This window comes from Bacillus rossius, chromosome 3 (genome assembly GCF_032445375.1).
Source record: "Bacillus rossius redtenbacheri isolate Brsri chromosome 3, Brsri_v3, whole genome shotgun sequence".
NCBI lineage: Eukaryota > Metazoa > Arthropoda > Insecta > Phasmatodea > Bacillidae > Bacillus > Bacillus rossius.
In genome coordinates this window covers 6,482,979-6,504,616 of record NC_086332.1, presented here as the reverse complement: position 1 = coordinate 6,504,616, position 21,638 = coordinate 6,482,979, and the positions used below count along the sequence as shown (strand labels likewise).

The 21,638-nt window shown below is 39.1% G+C and overlaps 1 protein-coding gene across 1 annotated transcript; it reads left to right on the top strand.

Annotated features, from left to right (window-relative positions):
* Window positions 1–6,849: 6,849 nt before the first annotated feature.
* Window positions 6,850–12,192, top strand: LOC134530130 (aspartate and serine-rich protein-like). The gene is made up of 2 exons (XM_063364742.1): window positions 6,850–6,897; window positions 10,907–12,192. Exon 2 carries the CDS (start codon window positions 11,510–11,512, stop codon window positions 11,984–11,986), a length of 477 nt encoding a protein of 158 aa, XP_063220812.1. The 5' UTR covers window positions 6,850–6,897; window positions 10,907–11,509; the 3' UTR covers window positions 11,987–12,192.
* Window positions 12,193–21,638: the final 9,446 nt, after the last annotated feature.

The window sequence follows — 21,638 nt, the reverse complement described above, 5'->3', positions numbered from 1 at the left end:
ATAGATGGCGTTAGAATTTAAATAAGAACTTTTAATTTTATTTAATTTGTGAGGTTTTAATTTTTCTTTTACGTAACTAATTTGAATAATTAACTTCAAAAATGAAGTAAATATTCAATTCATCGCTGAAAATCAATTTTTATTACGTGAGTAAGTCGTTACAATTCATTAAAGATTATTGAATGAGACGATTCACGTGCAATGTAGTTTTTCAAGAGGTTCTTCTTTAAAAACAATTTTTTATCAAATACTTTTTTATCATTATATATTTATCAGAAACAATTTTCATTTGCAAAATATTAAAATAAATTCAAAATTTATTAAATATTTTGTTTTTTGTATTCATAATTTTCGAGCGCCTTAGGCGCCTTACAACTAAATAGTACTGTAGTAGGTATATCATTAATATCTTGAAAATAGCTTGAGTTTTCTTATGGCACATAGTGCAAGCAGCAATGGCAATGGCGTTAGCCCGAAAAACATTTTAAATTATAATTTTTTCAAAAGTTTTTATTATTTTGAAAACTCTCCAACAATTATTGTATTTACGGACAGTCATATGGATATTTCTTCGATTATTTTTGACGTGACAACGTCTAATAAATCGATGAACGCCGGCTGCACGCACGAAAAAGTGTCACGTTACGCACATTGTACGCTTGCGCCGCATCTATCTGTCTTCCACTCGATTGGAACAACCATCGATTTGACTTTTTCGAAGCACATTAAACTTGAAACACTCCCAAATCGTTTCCTACTTTTTCTATCATCGTCCTATCCTTAACAGAATAACACAGATTGGAAGAAGTTAAATAGCAAACATGTATAAAAGTTATAGTTAAAATAATCTCTTCGTTAAAGTAATAAACATATTTGAATTAATGAGTGTAAATAAAAGTAAATTTATCAATTAAATTGTAGATTTCATTTCACTCCTTCTTTGTATCCATACAAAATAGTGATATTTCAATAAAAATGATTCAATTTTATTCATAAAAGTATGCAATCATTTCATCAATGTTTTGTTATGACTTTGTCACGTTAAACTATCGTCCATAAACCGACTTTACAGACAACCATTTTTTTTAGGGAACTGTATAAGTGTCACAAGTACCTAACGAGGTGTCACGTGAGACGCGAGGAAAGATAATGCACTTAGATAATGAAAAAAATAGTATGATTGTCAGACAGAGGTTTGCTACGACAAGCTCTCGGTTTTTGTCACGATAACAGCGCGTGTGACAGATAATGCAGTAGCTTGGAAACTAACTGATTGTAACAGGGGTAGCAAAATTATGCATAGTATAGTAGGCTACCTGTTATGGTATCTGAGTGCCTTATTTTACAAACATTGCTTGTATTACATTTTTTTGCAATATACTCAATCTACTAATTAGAGAACTAATTTTTTAACTCCTCCTTTATCAATTTCTTAAAATTAATTTTTTAAATACGAAAATACAGTTTTCGATTAATAAGAAAGTATTCACTAGTGCCGCAAAATATTTATATTCCTTCTCGTTAAAGAGATAATGGTTTCTTTTGAAACTTTAGCGAGAGTCAAATGTTTTTATTTTTTCTTACATTCCTAGTAATATTTAAGTTGGTATTTCTCCTGCACCAGTGATGACCCACATTTAAATAGTGAGGGAGAACTACAAAAATTAAAAAAAAATTGTAGAAAGCTATTATGCATTTTTAAAAAAAATTTTAACTGCAAAAAAAATCCCCTGTCCTCCAATTCCTTATTTTTATACATTTTTATTTGTGGCAATATAGACCATAGCTAACTAAATGCAGCTCAGGATTATATCATTATAATTAAATTACCATTATATTATTAGTCACAGCTATAAAATTAATCAGTATAAATTAATTGAAATTTTGTTGTATTTCAGTTATTAAACAGTCGGGTATTCATTTCCTGTTAGTATAGTGCAACTACTCAAACTTCGTTGGGCAAAAAGTGGTCCGAAAGCGGTGTCGGTTAGTTGGTTGCCTCTGTCCTAGACTCTCTTTTTCTCTCTCTCTCTCTCTCCCCCCTTCCTCCCAATGATTCATCAGTACCGTGACGTGGCACAAGGGATTCGGAACCCACTATAATGTTAGAGTTCCCACCACCTTAATCTTTACTGCATCACCTTGCAATAGTTTTACCCCATCAGCTGTTCTTCCATTAGTACAGGTGAGTGTGGTCCGTTCTGCCAGAGGACATCATTGGATAGGTAAAGGGTTCCATCCCCTTATCAATAAGAAGCTGAAGAAGTGATGTGTGAATTGCATGTGTAGAGGGGTCGAATCGGATCTTGTGCCCTGCTTGGTGCACTTGATAAGTTCCCGACTGTTGCTTCAAAGAGTGAAGGAAAGACATGGGCTTGTCACCCAGTGACCCGCGACAGTAGACTGAGGGAATTTTCGGTGGCCGAGAAGGATGGTGCTTGGTGCGAATAGGGCCAAGACGATTAAGGTGCTCCAGCATGGCTCCTGACAAACTCTTCTTTCTGGACGATCCTTATTGTCCTGCACTAAACGTGACTGCTCTGTTTAACCTCGCACGAATGAGCCCAGGGTTCTACCTGTGTCCACGCAGGCTTTACTTGGAACAAACTTAGGAATGATATTCATGACATCAATTGCTGCAATGGATAGCCAATCCCCGAAAAAATAAATAAACATTGGTTGTCTGTAAAGTCAGTTTACGGACGATAGTTTAACGTGACAACGTCATAACAAAACATTGATGAAATGATTGCATACTTTTATAAATAAAATTGAATCATTTTTATTGAATTATCACTATTTTGTATGAATACAAAGAAGGAGTGAAATGAAATCTACAATTTAATTGATAAATTTACTTTTATTTGTCCTCATTAATTCATATATGTTTATTACTTTAACGAACTATAACTTTTATACATGTTTGCTATTTAACTTCTTCAAATTTGTGGTATTCTGTTAAGGATAGGACGATGATAGGAAACGTAGGAAACGAATGGGAGTGTTTCAAGTTTAATGTGCCTCGAAAAAGTCAAATCGATGGTTGTTCCAATCGAGTGGAAGAGAGATAGATGCGGCGCAAGCGTACAATGTGCGTAACGGGACACAGCGTAACGGGACAATGTACGTAACGGGACACAACGTAACGGGATAATGTGAGTAACGGGACACTTTTCGTGTGTGCAGCCGGCGTTCATCGATTTATTAGACGTTGTCACGTCAAAAAAAAAAACACAACCTTTCTGCGTGGTTGTAACGCGACATGATTACGCGTAAAGGCTTCGGCCTGGAACGCATCTAGTATTCCGTAACCCAAACCTTTCCCAGTTCGGGGTTAGGCTAAAACCAATCTGTGATCGAGGCAACCGAGGACTCACTCGTCCTAAGAGCTGGGTGGCGGTCGTGTTGAGGCATAGTTGGACGTGACAGTGTCACTGGTAGCCAACACGAGCCAAGTGACCGTGACAAGAAGAGAAACACAGACCGCATCTCGCGAGGTGGCGAAGTGGCGAGACACTGGAACTCGGATGTCTGTCTGGTTTCCCTCGAGTCTGTACACCACGATCACTTCAAGTTAACGTTCTTTAAATCATTCATCCGATGGAGAATTTTGACTTATTACAATTTAGATATTGGACAAACGCCATTGCAGTTTTGCACGGGTTTTTTTATGGGAAAAATTTCATAAAATGCCAATTAAGAAATAAAAATGAAAAACATAAAACCACAGAAAACAAGCAAGCATAAATCAGCTGATGTCAAACAGATAAACCCAACGATGAATCTTAACAGGTATTTTTGAAAACACAACGACGCAGCAGAGACGAACACATTCAAACTTAAATATCAGACAGCACAAGAATTCTATGTAAGGAATTAAGTCATGATAATAATAATAATAATAATAATAACAGCACAGACGAACACAGTGGTCTAAAACGACGAGACAGTTCTAACAAGAACAGTAAATGCATACAGACAACAAATCATGGAGAACGCAGCCAACATATGAACACAACGACGAAGATAAAAAAGATATTATGGACAACAAAAAAACGACAACACCGAAAAACACAGTAGGTTTCCTATGACAAAACATTTGCGTTTCGGGAACTGGCATGACTAAATTCCTACCACGGAATTCTTGTACTGTATGATTGTTAAATTTGAATATGTTCGTCATTGCCATTGTCGATAAGTTATCCATAATGCCAGTTTAGGTTTATTGTTGGGTTTATGTGTTTTCCATCAGCTGATTTATGCTAACGACCTCGCTGTAGGCGAGAAGCTAAGCACAAATAAAACAATCAAAGGTAATGTTAGCAAATGACACGATGGGAAAAGTTACTACCGGAACTCACATACCAATCTTGGTAAACAAGCACTCTTCATAAACATTAATCTTTGTTAGTAAAACAACGAATTAAATACAACAAAAATAGGCCTACAAAAATAATGGATAATAGACAAAAATTCAATAGCACGAAATCAATCTTGATTTGAGTCATTGAAAATTTTAAATGAGTATTGTGAATTTTTTGTAATAATGCAATATCAAAACTAATTGTCTTGTTCTACACTTATTAACATATATTTTAACAGCTTGTATATTCAACTTCTTAAATAGTTGTGCTTTAATATCCTTTGCTACTTTTTTTAACTGCCCATTCTTACTTTGTGTATTACGTTCATGCAAAAAAAAAAAAAGGGTGCGTGTAGGGTTTTATTATTACGCGCTTTAAAATTTATATTTAATTGACGTAATAAAAATCAAACTTTAATATTGCATGCAAATAATTAAGAGAAATTATTAAATAATAAAAGGACTATAGTGGTAAAGTATATAAAAAATAAAATAAATACTCAATATTCAATATTAGTTCAAACTCACGTATAAAATTAATTGTTTAAATTAGTAAAATGATCAATGTATATATTTTAATTAATAATGATAATCAAATGTTACAAACTTTTATTCTAATTTATTATTTTTAATTATTTATAAATTATTCTGCAATAATATAAATTTATAATGAAAATAAATTATACGTTCGGGAGCATAACCTCACTTAGATAATTACACTTGAAGAAGTTTATAAATACAATTTCTATCACTAATATTCACACTAAATAAAAAATAATTGTTTTTAATTACACGGACCAGTATTTAATATCCATCATTAAAGTATATTACTTAAAAACACGTATATAATTATTACTTGTATGTAACCTTTTTTTGCATAATGTCAATTTTTGCACCTGTCAATTTTTGTTGCAATGTGCGCGCGCATTGGAAAAATTCACTCTCATCAATTTTTCATAACGCGCCTAAAGAAGTACTATAACCTAACCTCACTTATCCAAATACGATTGAAAATAACTTGAAACAGTTTACAAACACAATGTCTATCACTAATATTCACAATAAATAAATGTTTTGAAACGCAAGGACCAGTATTCAATATCAATCACTAAAGTATAAGATTTAAAAGCATAAATATAATTTTTATTTGTATTTAGCCTTTTCCTTCATCTTGTGAAAATATCGTTGCAAGGTGCACGCGTATCGTAAAAATTCATTCCCATAATATTTCATCACGCACCTAAAGAAATATAATATAAAAAAAAACAGGCTGAAACCGACTAGACATTCAAGTCATCAATTGGAAAAAGTCTGTTTTTTCATATAATTTTAACGAGTCATACTGGATACTGAATGCAAGAAATTCATGTTACCTTGTTGAGCAAACAAACTGTCTTGGCGCTTAATACCTCCACGAAACCAACCATTTTCATTACTTGCAATAATAAACACGAGCACCGCAGTGACGTCGAAGTTTGTGGTGGATGAAATATCCCAAACGCGTCTTTGGAAAATTGCAGTCGAAATATAAACATTTAGGTTGAGCTTGGTGCGAAAGGAAATTCTGCGTCTCGCCTGAGGGAACTTCACACGGATGTCTTCTGAGAAACCTATGAGTAGAGACTGGAAAAATTCGCTCTTTCGAAGACCTCTAGGATAGACTCCACAACCCTCTACATACTCAGGCAAATGCCACTTGCTCATTGGCTATTGACTCGTGACACTTGTCAACTGGGACGCTTGCGATTCGATTCTTTTTTGGTTGAAGGTTTCCCATTGGCTAAAAGTCCTTCAGATAAACTGTAAGCCAATCACAGAAGCAATATAAGTGTACAGTTGTTTGGATTCTAGCATATCGTGAAATGAATTCGCGAATTTTTCCGGTCTCTACCTATGAGGAACTGACCTGCTCGCTTTGTTGGAATGATTTACATGTCAATCCAAACTCATACCTACATTCCGTCTTTTCTTTTACAGAAAAGAATTAAGATAAATATCAAAGTTAAATGAGAAACTCATGTAAATGCGCCGCCTTGGTAAATCAGAACTCGCGCCTCAATTGAAAAGGGCGCTGGGAAACATTTCTGTGGTGTTATGGAAGCGAGGGTTAAGTCAAAATCATTAAATTTTAAGAGAGGTGGAAGAAAGTCAAGGATTATTTGAAGGATATGCCTTTTGACACTTTATATGGTTTGTAGTTTTGTGTTGCCTGTATAAAATATTAATAATTAATAATATAACGACTAATATTTGATCGTGAAAATAATATTAGACTTTCTTCCACCTCTCTTAAAATTTGATGTTTTTGACTTCACCCTCTCTTCCATAACAGCACAGATTTGTGCGCGCGCGGTTGGGCTGAAGACCGCAGTCCAGGTGACACGGATTCAGGCCGGTATCTGCGAGGGTACTCGGAGTTTGTCCTCTGCTTATCGAGGTCGTCGTCGAGTGCCTCCGGACTCGACTATATAAGGCCCGTGTTCTCTGGGTTGGGCGTATAGCTCTTCTGTTCCTCGCTTGTGCCATCAGAAAAGGTAAGACAAGGCGTCTCTTCAGAACATCAGTTAGAATTCATAATTTATTCATAAACTGAAAATTTTAATCTAACGAAAAAAAAAAATATATTAAAGCCAGAAACAAATTCATACTCTGGACTTTATTTAAACTTTAAAAAATCTATTTCAATTGGTTGAAGACGAGCAAAATAAGACTAAAAAGTTGCAATAATGTGTAGGTTAAGTCAGACAAATACTATTTTAGCTAAGCAGTGCGACCAAAATTTTGATGCAGCATGGTTAGAAATTTCTTGCACAAAACGTCGTTGAATTATTCGCCAAGGACACGGCTACAGCCCAGAAGCCAAGCTACTTCGGTCCCGATGGTTGTTCTTTTCTCATATTCATGTCCACTTCGTTTATTTGTAGCGTCAAAGTGACTTTAAAAAAAAGTTTTTTATCAGATTAATGTGTATGTATGAAAACTGCGGTACCAAGTGTTAAAAACTTACCACAGAACTTGTCTGACACTTAATCTTTATTTCATTTAAAGTTTGTAAAGATGTTGGGCGACCATTCAGAACGTCATAGTTACTGCACGATGGAAGGACTGCGCGCCAGTTCAGAGACTTGCCTTTAGAGGCGATGCTGCACCAGACTCGCCAGCAAGCGCCGACCTTCTTTACACCTACCTGAGTAGTGGCTCCCTTAAATAAAAAAAACCCCACTATGCTCAAAGGAGAAACATGATCGCAAAACAGGGCTGAAACTCGATATAAAAACGCGAGTGATTATTATTTAATTCCGGGTATTTAAATGACTGCTATTACGTACGATGACCGACCACATAAGAACGACATTATCACGTGGCAAGTGGCTGAGGTGTCTCTGAACATGCAAACATTAGACTCAAACTAAATCCGTGGGAGCTGTGGTGATTAGAAGAAATTACTGTTTGAAAGCTTTAAGTTTAAACTACATATCCTAATCAGTCCAAAGACACTGTTAGCTATTTTTTTTGGAAATTTAATTATGTTTTTACATTGCCATATTATAAAGCTATTTATTTGTTCCAGACATAAATGTTAATAGGCTATTACATTTTTGTATTTAGTAAAACTACGTAGTTTAAACCAGCATTTCTAAAGTAATGAAGCAGAAGTTGTCACGATACTTATGACTTTTAATCCTTATTTATTTATATTATAGTTTTTTTCTTTCTTTTTGTGTCCACAATATCATCACGTCTTCAAACTGCAGTATAAACAGTACAACTTTAACACAACTAATAAACAAATAAATAACATGCATAAATTAATCACTCAACCACGTAAAACATTTATTTCTCAATGCGAAAAATGGCTGACAACAAAAATATTTCTCCAAAATTTTATTTATACTTCGGTCGCTTTCAATCCCAACAACCATAGAAAATTTCATTCACAACAAACGTGCGCGACGTTTCATAGCAAATACAGAATATTGTTACAGTCTTTATCTACAGTTGCAATTATAGTTCAGAATGACACACATTCACTTGGGAGGTTTATATACCTGGCTGCCAAAAATGACTTTAGTTTTGCATAACCCGATTTAAAAACTAGACATATATAACTGGTCGTGAGAAAAAATACATTTTTCTGTGTCTGTGTCTGCAACAAATGGCAGTCATGTTATGAGTGAATATTTAATTGAATTTAAGTATTACAAAAAATGTTTCTAACTTAAATATATAACGCACACACATAAGGAATACCTGAACGTAACAGTGAAGAATATCTCTTAAAAAAACTATTTTTATTGTAATGTAAACAGCGGTGTTTTTTTACACATTACGTGTAAACATTATGTAAATAAATGATGAATCACTCTTTGAAACGTATCACACAATGTTTTAAACTCACGTAGATTAGAGAGTAATCAAATAATTATGAAAGTGTGTTAGTATTTAGTTGCGTAAGCCCTGAATGTTACTTGCAATGGGGAATATTGATTTAAATAATTATTTCGGACATACGCCATCGCAATTTTGCACTGTATGTCCCGGAGGGCTGACAATGGCGAGGCAGTTGTAGCGAAAAAAGTAAATACAGACAAACAGCAACTTTGGAAAACACAGCGACAGACAGAGGAACCCAACGGTGATACTAAACAGATAATTTGGTCAACAAACCGACTATACAAACGAGCACGTATTCTGACAACACAACGAGGACAGAACAGGAGAACACAGTAAGCATCCTAAGACAAAACAGATGCGACGTTTTGGGAACTGAGATATGGGGCCGTCGTCAGGCACAGACGGACTGACAGCGGACACTGGAAAACAGGGGATACAAATATGTGCTTACACCCTTTGACTGACAGACGAACACTCACCTGATTGGCCGAGCACCCAAGAGCTTATTTTACTGGCTCGTCTGGAAAAAGAAAACGATCCTTTATTCTCGGTGTTCAAATAACTTGAACTTCGTTTGCAAATGTCCGAACAACGGTGTCATTCTTGATGGTCTCACTGTGAAGTGCCCAGTAAGCGGAATAAAAGTCTCGAAAAATAACAGCAAAAGCCAGTCTGAACCTTCTGAGTGAGAGAAAAGGTTTTCACAATCATCAGAAAACACGAATTAACAACGAAATTTTCAGAAATTTTAATAGAAATCCAGTCAGTAGGCTACTCAGAATCAAATACTTCAAAAGTATTTACCAATACATTTAAAATCTAGTTATTAAGAAATCACTAAAATGAAAAGTATACCAAAACAAAAACTAGCTAAACTTTTAAGATCAACAAACCGAAAGCACATTTGACTCCGAATTTTGAAATTACAGTCATAAATACACCTAGTAAAACTCTGTCAGAAAGCGAAAAATAAGTTTTAGAAAAAGGTATTGTTTCAGCTGTGCTCATAATGGGATCCCGGTTTTAGACATGGTTTATTCTGTAGAAACTGCCAATAGTCGAGCATGATGAGTTTATGTGGACTGTTTTAACTACCTACCATCAAATCAGCTTGGTCATCAAAACAAATCATCTCTGCTGACGAGCTTAAAGCCATAAAAACCCTTAAAGCCGATTCTGACGTAGCCATTATTCCTGCTTGCAAGGACCGTGCAACAGTAATACAATACCGAACAATCTATGACGACAAAACCACCAACCTCATAACCTCGCACAAATACATAAAATTGAACAAAGTTCCAATTTACAGCATTGAACGCAAAGCGTACCAACCAGACCATGAAAAAAATCACCCGAGCCACACACCATACCAAACCAGAAGCGCCATAACGCTACACATCAGTAAGCCACCTCACATTAATGGCGCCCCAAAAACCGACAAACCAGGCATTCCTTATCACCAGCTCTTGCAATTATTTACGCCAAAAAACTTCCAAATTTTCTGCTAAAATTTCTTGAACCACTCATATACCAGACACGCACTCACCTTCATTGAAGATTCTGCTCACCTAATTTCCATAGTCAAAACATTATAAATAACACCAACTGACACAATTGCAAGCTCTGATGTTCAAAGCTTCTTCACCAATGTGTCTGTCCTGTACCAGAAACCCCCCCCCCCCCTTTTTTTTGGTGATAAATACTAAATTGAAATATAACTGCAATTTGAAGGAAAGAACAAAAATTCCTATCCTATCACTAATGGAGATTCTCATTGTCTGTGTCAACACAACCTATTTTCAGTTAAAAGGCAAATTCTACAAGCAAACAGATAAAATAGCAATGGGTTCGTCACTTTCTCTTTTCATGGCCAATATTTTCATGGAAGTCTTTGAGCGAGAAGCGTTGAACATAACCAACACCCCACCTATGATCTGGCTTGGTTATGACATTGGCTAGTTTTGACTGGTTTTATGTGTGTTGGTGTATTTATAAATTTTTTTTTTGTTTGTTCTTCGGGTTATCTTTATAACGTACAGTGCTAATTAGCAATGAAGTATGTTAAAAATAATGATTTTAAAGTAAAAAAAATATTATCCAAATAAATAATGTATAAAAACATAAAGCTATATTATTTTTATGTTACAGCAGGCAACATGAAGCTCCTAGTCTTGACTTTCGTAGCGCTCGTAGCGCTGAATGGCGTTGAATCAAGATCTTTCTTCGGTCTGTTCGACTTCTGGAATAGTGATAAAGCACTTCCAAGTGTACAAGCTAGACAACAAGGACCAGGTCAACAGGGTCAAGGCCAACAAGGACAAGGACAACAAGGTCAAGGACAGCAAGGACCTGGAAATGGACAGCAAGGACCTGGAAATGGACAACAAGGACCTGGAAATGGACAGCAAGGACCTGGAAATGGACAGCAAGGACCTGGACAGCAAGGACCTGGACAGCAAGGACCTGGAAATGGACAACAAGGACCTGGAAATGGACCGCAAGGACCTGGAAATGGTGGCTCCCGGCCATCAGGAACCCCGCCTTCAGGAACTCCACCTTCTGGAACTCCTCCATCTACAACGAAGAAATCATCTCTGATGGAAAGTAAACAAGGTGGGCAACCAGGACAAGGACAAGGTCAACAGGGACAAGGACAACAAGGACAAGGACAACAAGGACAAGGACAACAAGGACAAGGGCAACAAGGACAACAAGGACAACCAGGTCAAGGCCAACAAGGACAAGGGCAACATGGTCAAGGCCAACAAGGACAACCAGGTCAAGGACAACAAGGACAAGGTCAACAGGGTCAAGGACAACAAGGACAAGGTCAACAGGGTCAAGGACAACAAGGCCAAGGACAACAAGGACAACCAGGTCAAGGACAACAAGGACAAGGACAACAAGGTCAAGGACAGCAAGGACCTGGAAATGGACAGCAAGGACCTGGAAATGGACAGCAAGGACCTGGAAATGGACAGCAAGGACCTGGAAATGGACAGCAAGGACCTGGAAATGGACAGCAAGGACCTGGAAATGGACAACAAGGACCTGGAAATGGACAGCAAGGACCTGGAAATGGACAGCAAGGACCTGGACAGCAAGGACCTGGACAGCAAGGACCTGGAAATGGACCACAAGGACCTGGAAATGGTGGCTCCCGGCCATCAGGAACCTCACCCTCTGGAACTCCTCCATCTACCACGAAGAAATCATCCATGTAAATAAGTTAGAAGAAAATACTAGATGCTGTTATGTACCTTGCCTTTTGTGATTTTAATAATTTTATGTAGCACATTGTAAAACTGATTTCTAAATATTTTATTATGACCACTACTATTTCTGCCTCTTTTCTTATTTATGTAATTCGATATATTTATCAATTTTTTGATGTTGATTAATTAGATGAAATAAATTTATACTTACTAATGTTACAGTTGTGTATTTTATTTTTTACTTTTATTTTATTTTTAGTTTCTTTAAATGTGTGCTCAGTTTTTGTTATTATTTGTTGTTCGTTCTTTACACAATTCTTGCAATGGAGAATGTTGAATAAAAATAATTTCATGGGCATACGCCATTGCTTCGTTACACAGGTTCTTGTAGACATCTACTGTGTTCATCCGCGCTGTCGTCTTTGTTTGGCTTGATTTTCTGTTAAATTAATTGTTGGATTTGTCTGTTCTAATCGTGTTGTCTAAGGCTGTCTTTTTACTGCCATATTTTCTACTCTCTCTTTGTTATCAACCGCCTTTGTTCTCCCGTACTGTAATTTATTATAATTAAATTATTTCCACTGAATTCTCTGTGCTCTCTGGGTATTTAACATTTTCATGAGATGATTTTGGCTTGCTCTCCGTGTGTTTATGTGATCAATTTTGTGGTCCATTCTTGAGTCTTTTCTACAACAACTACTGTAAACCATTGCCATATGTCTATGAAATGATTTAATATAATTATTTTCTGTAACCATACAAGTATTCATTTAACGTTACAGCACCGAATTTTAACTCTTGCTAAACCAAACCATATGCTTAACTTGATTTTAGCCGTGGTATAAAAGTCACAGGAAGCAAGACAATAGTTTGGACTGATCTTCCACCTTTTTGTATTAAATGACATGACTTCAAGTGGTAACATAACATTTGAACCAATCCATCAAATTATTTTCTTGTGTAAGGAAACTTTATCCCATAAAGTATTAATTAATGTAGTTTAACTGGTCATGCTGAAAGGAGAATCAGGTAAATAATTTGTTTTGATCATATCCTAAAATAAATTACCTGTCAAAATTAAGTTGAATTTCATATGATTACGCACAACTTAAAAATATTTTGCCTGTATAAATTAACATAAGTGTCACAAATAAATTTGTTCAGGTTAAAATAGACTTGCTTGTAATAAATCGAGAATATATATACATACATGCATGTATATATATATATATATATATATATATATATATATATATATATTTGTAGCAATGTACTAATGACCGCAGAAGTAAGCAAGAAAAATCTCAGCCAGTAAACCATGCGTCTTAAAGACTTTGTTTAGTGAAAATATTTCTGCCTTGGTTAAGCTTACATTTACTAACATAGTGATTGAGGGAATTGTAGAAAATCCTGCCCAATGGTCTACTAGTTGTGCAATTGTTAGGGCCATGAAAATTTCGCGAAAAGATCCCGAGAGTAGCTGAAAGTTAAAACACTGTAGCATCGTCTGTGTTTCGTGATTGGGTGAGTTACTTTGAGGTGCATGTCGATTGTTACAACAATCAATCACACTAATTCAGTGTGGAAGCAAACTCATCCTTAGTGGCTCGTGCAAACAACGCAACGACTTCTCTCGCAGACGGCCGCCAATCACAAGGAAGAAACCGCTGGTGTGGGTATACCTTGTTGCAGTCTAGTATACGTTAAGATTTTTTCGCGAAAATTTCCTGCCCCTAGCAATTGTTGCCTGTAAGGTGCATTACAGTCGCCTTTCGCCATTTTTTTCGGTATTATTTACTACTATTATAAAAAAAATCTCTTTATATAAATGCTTATGATGGTACTTGAAATTTTTTTAAACATGTGAAAAAATATTTTCAGGTGGGCGGATTCCAAGCCATGACAACTAGATTATCTGTGCAGTATCTATAACCGCTCTACTACCGCAATCAAAATTGGGGAAGGTTTGTTTTTTAAATATATGTATACTAGTTCTTATATTCTTTAACAAACGATAAATATTCGTTTGGCACTCGTAGTCCAGATTATGCAGCCAGAGTAAAAATTCCACCTGATAAATTTTTTTCGTGATATTAATATTTATTTTTATTAATTTTACTTAACTAGACTATTTAACAGGACAGATAAATCTATATATGAGGAGTTGATTCTTTATACTAATATTATGTAAGTTTATACTTGTCTATGTGCCAAAATTCCTACCAATATATCACTACATTTTAGGTCTAGCTAACATGTCTCTTATAGGATATTATTTTATAGAATACAGTTATATAGAAAGGAAAAGGTTATATAAAATAAAACACAACAATTCTTTCAAACGAATACATATATATATTTGTAATAAAAACGTTTATTTTCGAATATGTCTGAGCAGTAGAGTACACAAATTACGAAACCGTAGACATAAAAATATTTTATACAACACTAATATGAAAAACACAAATATACAAAATATACAGCTAACATAAAAGTAAACATAATTGGTATATTATATTGGTTCCTCCGGCGGCAGACAGGCTCAGGTGCCAGGTACCGACCACCATTTTGGATTGTGACGTGACGGCGGCCATCTTTAATGACCTTGACCTTCAAAATTTGCCAAAAATGACTCAAAATGTGCCATTTGCCCAAAATTCGCCAAACCTACCAAAATGTCTAGTTTATAGGAAAACAAAATTACGCCAAAACACTCAAAACATTAGAAAAAATATTTTTTTTTCTATTTTTCTAGGGAAAAAATCACTTTTTGAGGAAAAAATTTCCCGCTTTAGTACTCAAATATGCCAAAGGCTTAAAAATTCCTAAAAGTGACTTTAGAGTCCTAAATGCAAGCCACCATAAGCCGCCGAAGTCATGAACTTGACAGTTAGGATGACATGGTTGCCATTTTGAATTATGATGTAACTGTTGCGATTATCGTTACGACGGCCATCTTAAAAATCCGCAATGTCTATGCTAGAAAACCAGGAAAATCGTTAAAATTAATAATTTTTTTTTAAAAATTCAAACAAAAAATTACGCAATCTTGAATTAAGACATCACCGTTGCACTTTTCGTTACGGTCACCATCAAGGATTCTAGAAACGTTTCATGTTTAGTTACGCCCGCCATATTGGTTGTGTATGACGTCAACGTTGCAAGTTTAGTTGTGGCTGCCATCATAAATAATGATGTAACAATTGCCATTATCGATACAATTGCCATCTTGAAAATTTGTAAATTTTGAGTTAGAAAATTGAAAAAAAAATTAAATTTATAAAAAATGAATTGAGAAAAATTTAAGTAAAAAACATCCCGCCCTCTTGGATTATGTCATCACAAATGCCATATTGAAAATCCGTAATTATTATCACATTTTATTGGGAAAGTCGAGAAACAAATATTGCCGAACAGTAAACATTACTCCAAGAGAACAAATAAAATTGAGATACCTTAACTTGACACGTATGTGGAAGAACATAGCGGACGTCGATTTTTTCAACAAATCTCCGAGCGTCGGCATATGCATTAATCAATAATCTCACTCCTACAAAATCGAATTGACATAAAATTTCCCTGGATAATGATGATCGTTGTGAAATCTGTGGACGTTGTTATAACATAACTTCAACGAGTCACCAACTGTGTACATTCCGAACTCTTTTTTTGAGTTTGGTGTGGAAGTCGTGTTACAAGACAACTCGCTGTCCCGATCCATGGACGTTAATATGGAGAAAACATGTTTTCTTGATTTTTCAGCGATTCCCACCGTAACAAGGCGAACTTTGGCGTGGCTCATAATGAACTTGATTTACTTTACCTTGCACACCCAAACACCTTATTTAGTGCTTGACTTCATATAAAACCTACGTAGGGCCCGGTGGACTATGGTAAAAAAAAAACTCTTCAACAAAAGTTTGGTCCTTATCTCTTTTTTTAATCTGTAAATACAATATAATTCGTGGGCTTAATGGAAGAAGTTGGTAAGTCCACTTTTTTTTTTTGTTGTGAAAATGAGTTAACTTCACAGATGAAGCTGTAAGGGCAATATCTTCGCCAAGAAAACGTTTAGAAGTCCAAATAATGAATGATCGTAGACGTTTTCTTCTAGCTTTATTTCGGCAAGTCCATTATAACGCTATTCTAGGCAAGCTAAACTTGGTAAGTCAACTAACAGCCTTTTTCCAGAAATTGGACTTACCGACGTTTTCCACTAAGCCCACGAATTGTTAATGGCCTTGCGAATGTAAACTGTGAAAAGTTTGGGCATACGCACTTGAGCTTCTTCCCAAAAATGTAGTAAATAAGGAAGCAGTGGTTGGCATCTTGAAAGCTAGCAGACTGTGTGTTGACGAGGGGAGCTGAAGACATGAGAGGCATGCAAGAAGAGGGCAGATGTGATGTGTTCGTGGCCCCGGGGGGGGGGGGGGGACATGACAGGTAATGATGGCGCATTGTCCCCCTCAGTTTCTTTTCTTTAAGGGCCATCGGGACTGGAGAGGCTTAAGGGGCCCGCATCGTCAGGGGTGTACGCGTGTTAGTGAGGCGGGATGATAAGCGCGACTCTCGCTGGTGCTTCTAGCGCGGTGTCTCCTCTGGACTGGCGCGCAGTCTTCTCCCAGTGCACAGGACAACTGTGAAATTCGAGCGGTGACCGAAATCGTTATATGGCGGAGAAATGAAGATAAAGGTGTAATGCAAGTCACTTAAGTGCTTTCAAGAATATGTGCCGGTTGATTTAAGCCTCGAAATTACTCTGAAAACATGCGTTTTAGCCATTTAAACTCTTCTAAAAATACAATTTAAAAACTTAATCCAAAATCAGAAGTACCTTTCGGCACTCAGAGAACTCTTAAATGCTTTTTTTTTTAAATAGTCACCACTCGGATATCTTGAGTAGTGTTGGAATCGCGTTGTTTTTCCTGAAGCTCTGCGCACCGTGTGTGTGCCCGGGTAGGGCGGAGCCCTTAACGATGTTGTTTTGTCGGTGCGAATGTAAACGGTGGCTCCTGGGCGAGGTTTGCGTGAAGTTGGCACAGGGGGTCGTCTCGTCTCAGCGGTGGTCCACGGGCCAGATTCCGAGGGCGTTTGAAAAAAGAAGCTGAACATTGATATATGTTGTCTTTGAAAGATTTGTGCAATGGGAGTGCATGACTTGATGTAAGCTTTTGGACATACGCCATTGCTAAGCACATGTATGTCTGTAGACGAAAACAACAAAAAACACAAAAGACAAAAAACACAAATTAAGCAAAAATATTGATGTTGTCAACAGGATATAAACACCACATAATATTCCATAACAGGAACATGGTGAACAAACAAAGAAAAAACAAAGAAAAATGGACTAACAGAACGAAAAAACCCCCACTTCTACAGACAGACATACATGTGCTTAGCAATGGCGTATGTCTAAAAGCTTACATAAAGTCATTGATGTATGTCTCGTATCGGGATGGGGAAACCTGCCCCTGCATCGGTGGAAGCCATGTCAGTGGGAAGCATGGTTTCGGTTGGAAAAGATCGTGTATTTTTTCTGCTATCTCCGAATTAGTATCGGGATACCCGGTGTTCCGTGAAATTTTATAGAATTGAGATTAGGTAGATCGTGGATTTTAATTTTTCCGAAACCTTTGTCACTATTTTAAAATTATTTGGATTGTTTTCAACTGTTTTATGAATTTTTTCCGTGTTAATTTTCATGTTGCGAGTCTGTTAATATGAAAAAAAAGTACTGTATGCATGTTTCTACTGTGTTTTTCCTTCGGGCATATATTCTACCGCGCTCGTTTTCGGTGCAAATCATCGTGTTGAAGTACGAGGGCAGAACATTTATTTAGGTAAGAATAAGTTTATTTCGCTTTGCATGTTTTCGGAGGGACGTAACTCCTGTTTATTTTATCCTGTATTGAATCTGTAATGGATGTATGTAGCCAATAATTAGTGTCTAGGCATTGAAATCAGAGCTGACTTAAAAATTTTTAAAAATGTTTTGCCGAGTCGAGAATTAATATGTAATTTTTTTCGTGCGTAGTTCTTTTATCATTAAATAAGTTTTCGAGAAGGTTTCGTGGGGGAAAAATATGTTCGGTTCTTTGTATAGCAAAATTATTTACATTTTAATACTTGCATATACATGTACAAGTTATATTCAGTTGCGTAAATACACATATTTTAAAATAGTTTCTCGTTAAAAAAATACCAGATTTTACAAAATTATTTGCGTATAACCGAAGGTGTAGTGTATCAATAAGTCTTGCGGGGCTAGTAAGAGCTAAAAGAATGGGGAGATATTTTATTATTTCATTCTAATAATATTATACATTTAAAAAAATGGCTGTCTGTTAATTCGGTTTACGGACGATAGTTTAACGTGATAATGTCATAACAAAACATTGATGAAATGATAGTTTAGTTAAAGTACTAAATTTGAAAGCTACTTTTGTAAAGCCCGCCTAAACCTATTTAATATAATAGTAGATTCATAGGCCAATCGAGTGGAAGAAAGATAGATGCGGCGCAAGCGTACAACGAGCGTAACGGGACACTTTTTCGTGCGTGCAGCCAGCCGGCGTTCATCGATTTATTAGAAGTTGTCACGTCAAAAAAAACTTTTTTTTTTAAGTGTACAAAAAAAACGTTTGTAATTAAAATTAAAAAAAAAATTTTTTTTTTCTTTTGAAAACTCTTGTCTACCCAGGGCCACCTTCTCCGCTCGCCGCGCCGCGGTCGGCGAGACAGGGAACTGCCTGCGAGACAGGGAACTGCCGGTGAGACAGGGAACTGCCGGTGAGACAGGGAACTGCCTGCGAGACAGAGAACTGCCGGTGAGACAGGGAACTGCCTGCGAGACAGGGAACTGCCGGTGAGACAGGGAACTGCCGGTGAGACAGGGAACTGCCGGTGAGACAGGGAACTGCCTGCGAGACAGGGAACTGCCGGTGAGACAGGGAACTGCCGGTGAGACAGGGAACTGCCTGCGAGACAGGGAACTGCCGGTGAGACAGGGAACTGCCTGCGAGACAGGGAACTGCCGGTGAGACAGGGAACTGCCGGTGAGACAGGGAACTGCCGGTGAGACAGGGAACTGCCGGTGAGACAGGGAACTGCCTGCGAGACAGGGAACTGCCTGCGAGACAGGGAACTGCCTGCGAGACAGGAAACTGCCGGTGAGACAGGGAACATCCTGCGAGACAGGGAACTGCCGGTGAGCCAGGGAACTGCCGGTGAGACAGGGAACTGCCGGTGAGACAGGGAACTGCCTGCGAGACAGGGAACTGCCGGCGAGACAGGGAACTGCCGGCGAGACAGGGAACTGCCGGCGAGACAGGGAACTGCCGGTGAGACAGGGAACTGCCGGCGAGACAGGGAACTGCCGGCGAGACAGGGAACTGCCGGTGAGACAGGGAACTGCCGGTGAGACAGGGAACTGCCTGCGAGACAGGGAACTGCCGGTGAGACAGGGAACTGCCTGCGAGACAGGGAACTGCCGGTGAGACAGGGAACTGCCGGTGAGACAGGGAACTGCCGGTGAGACAGGGAACTGCCGGTGAGACAGGGAACTGCCTGCGAGACAGGGAACTGCCTGCGAGACAGGGAACTGCCTGCGAGACAGGAAACTGCCTGCGAGACAGGGAACTGCCGGTGAGCCAGGGAACTGCCGGTGAGACAGGGAACTGCCGGTGAGACAGGGAACTGCCTGCGAGACAGGGAACTGCCGGCGAGACAGGGAACTGCCGGCGAGACAGGGAACTGCCGGCGAGACTGGGAACTGCCGGCGAGACAGGGAACTGCCGGCGAGACAGGGAACTGCCGGCGAGACAGGGAACTGCCGGCGAGACTGGGAACTGCCGGCGAGACTGGGAACTGCCGGCGAGACAGGGAACTGCCGGCGAGACAGGGAACTGCCGGTGAGACAGGGAACTGCCGGCGAGACAGGGAACTGCCGGCGAGACAGGGAACTGCCGGCGAGACAGGGAACTGCCGGCGAGACAGGGAACTGCCGGCGAGACAGGGAACTGCCGGCGAGACAGGGAACTGCCGGCGAGACAGGGAACTGCCGGCGAGACAGGGAACTGCCGGCGAGACAGGGAACTGCCGGTGAGACAGGGAACTGCCGGTGAGACAGGGAACTGCCTGCGAGACAGGGAACTGCCGGTGAGACAGGGAACTGCCTGCGAGACAGGGAACTGCCGGTGAGACAGGGAACTGCCGGCGAGACAGGGAACTGCCGGCGAGACAGGGAACTGCCGGTGAGACAGGGAACTGCCTGCGAGACAGGGAACTGCCGGTGAGACAGGGAACTGCCGGTGAGACAGGGAACTGCCGGCGAGACAGGGAACTGCCGGCGAGACAGGGAACTGCCGGTGAGACAGGGAACTGCCGGTGAGACAGGGAACTGCCGGTGAGACAGGGAACTGCCGGCGAGACAGGGAACTGCCGGCGAGACAGGGAACTGCCGGTGAGACAGGGAACTGCCGGCGAGACAGGGAACTGCCGGTGAGACAGGGAACTGCCGGTGAGACAGGGAACTGCCGGCGAGACAGGGAACTGCCGGCGAGACAGGGAACTGCCGGCGAGACAGGGAACTGCCGGCGAGACAGGGAACTGCCGGCGAGACAGGGAACTGCCGGCGAGACAGGGAACTGCCGGCGAGACAGGGACTGCCGGCGAGACAGGGAACTGCCGGCGACAGCCGTCTCGGGTCGCCACGGATCCTCCCGCCTGCCTCACGGGCCGTGGAACACGCCACTTCGTTGCCCTCGCGTCTCGCACACATTCCCGCTGCTTTATTAACGTCTGCCCCCCCCCCCCCCCTTTCCCCCAGTCCCTGGCAACCCCGTCGCAAAGTTATCCCATTCATACAGAAATACCGAGATAAAGTTACGTTAAGCTTCTTAGACATTAAATTATTATTATTTTTTTTGGCCATCTTCTTTTTCGAGCGCTCCTCACATCCATCCTCTCACTTGGTTTCCCCTTTATATATATCTATTTTTTCTTCCTGTTTCTTCTTGCATAGTCAAAAAAGTACGGGTTCTTATTCCATTCTTCTCCCCCTTACCATTTACGCTCTTTTGTTTTCTTTTATTTCCGGGTTTACAGGTTCAGCTCCACCGCCTCTAGAATATTCGGCAGAGAAACAAAGAAGGGGACACAGGGTGAGAGAGAAAGATAGAGAGAGAGACAGCGAGAATTGGGAAAAAAGGATGGAAGGAGCGACTGGAGGAGAACAGATTAGACGTAAAGAAGACAAAAATAACATTAAATTATGTCAAAGGGAGGGGCCATTTCTGTGTCGGGGCGGGCACCAGCTTCCAGCCATAAAGCCTGCAAAAAGAAAGCGTTCGCTGTGGTGGCTGCGGCGGTGAAGGGGCGGGAAGAGAAGGAGGGATTGCGTGCGAGGGCTTGTATACATCTTTACTGCCAGGGACGAAATTTCCTGAAATTGTAAACATGTTTTCCAAACGTTTCTTGCTTCCTTGTTCTGCCGATAGAGCGACCTAATTCTGTTGTCCTGAGAGTATGCTTGTGAGATAGGCGATAAATTGAAAATATTACATTTTTTTCCTACAATGGCTCAAATTTTGGCAAACAATTTAACCAGCTGTTAAATATAAAACACAAACGTATCTCTAGTGTTAATTCAAGGTTGTGTCAGT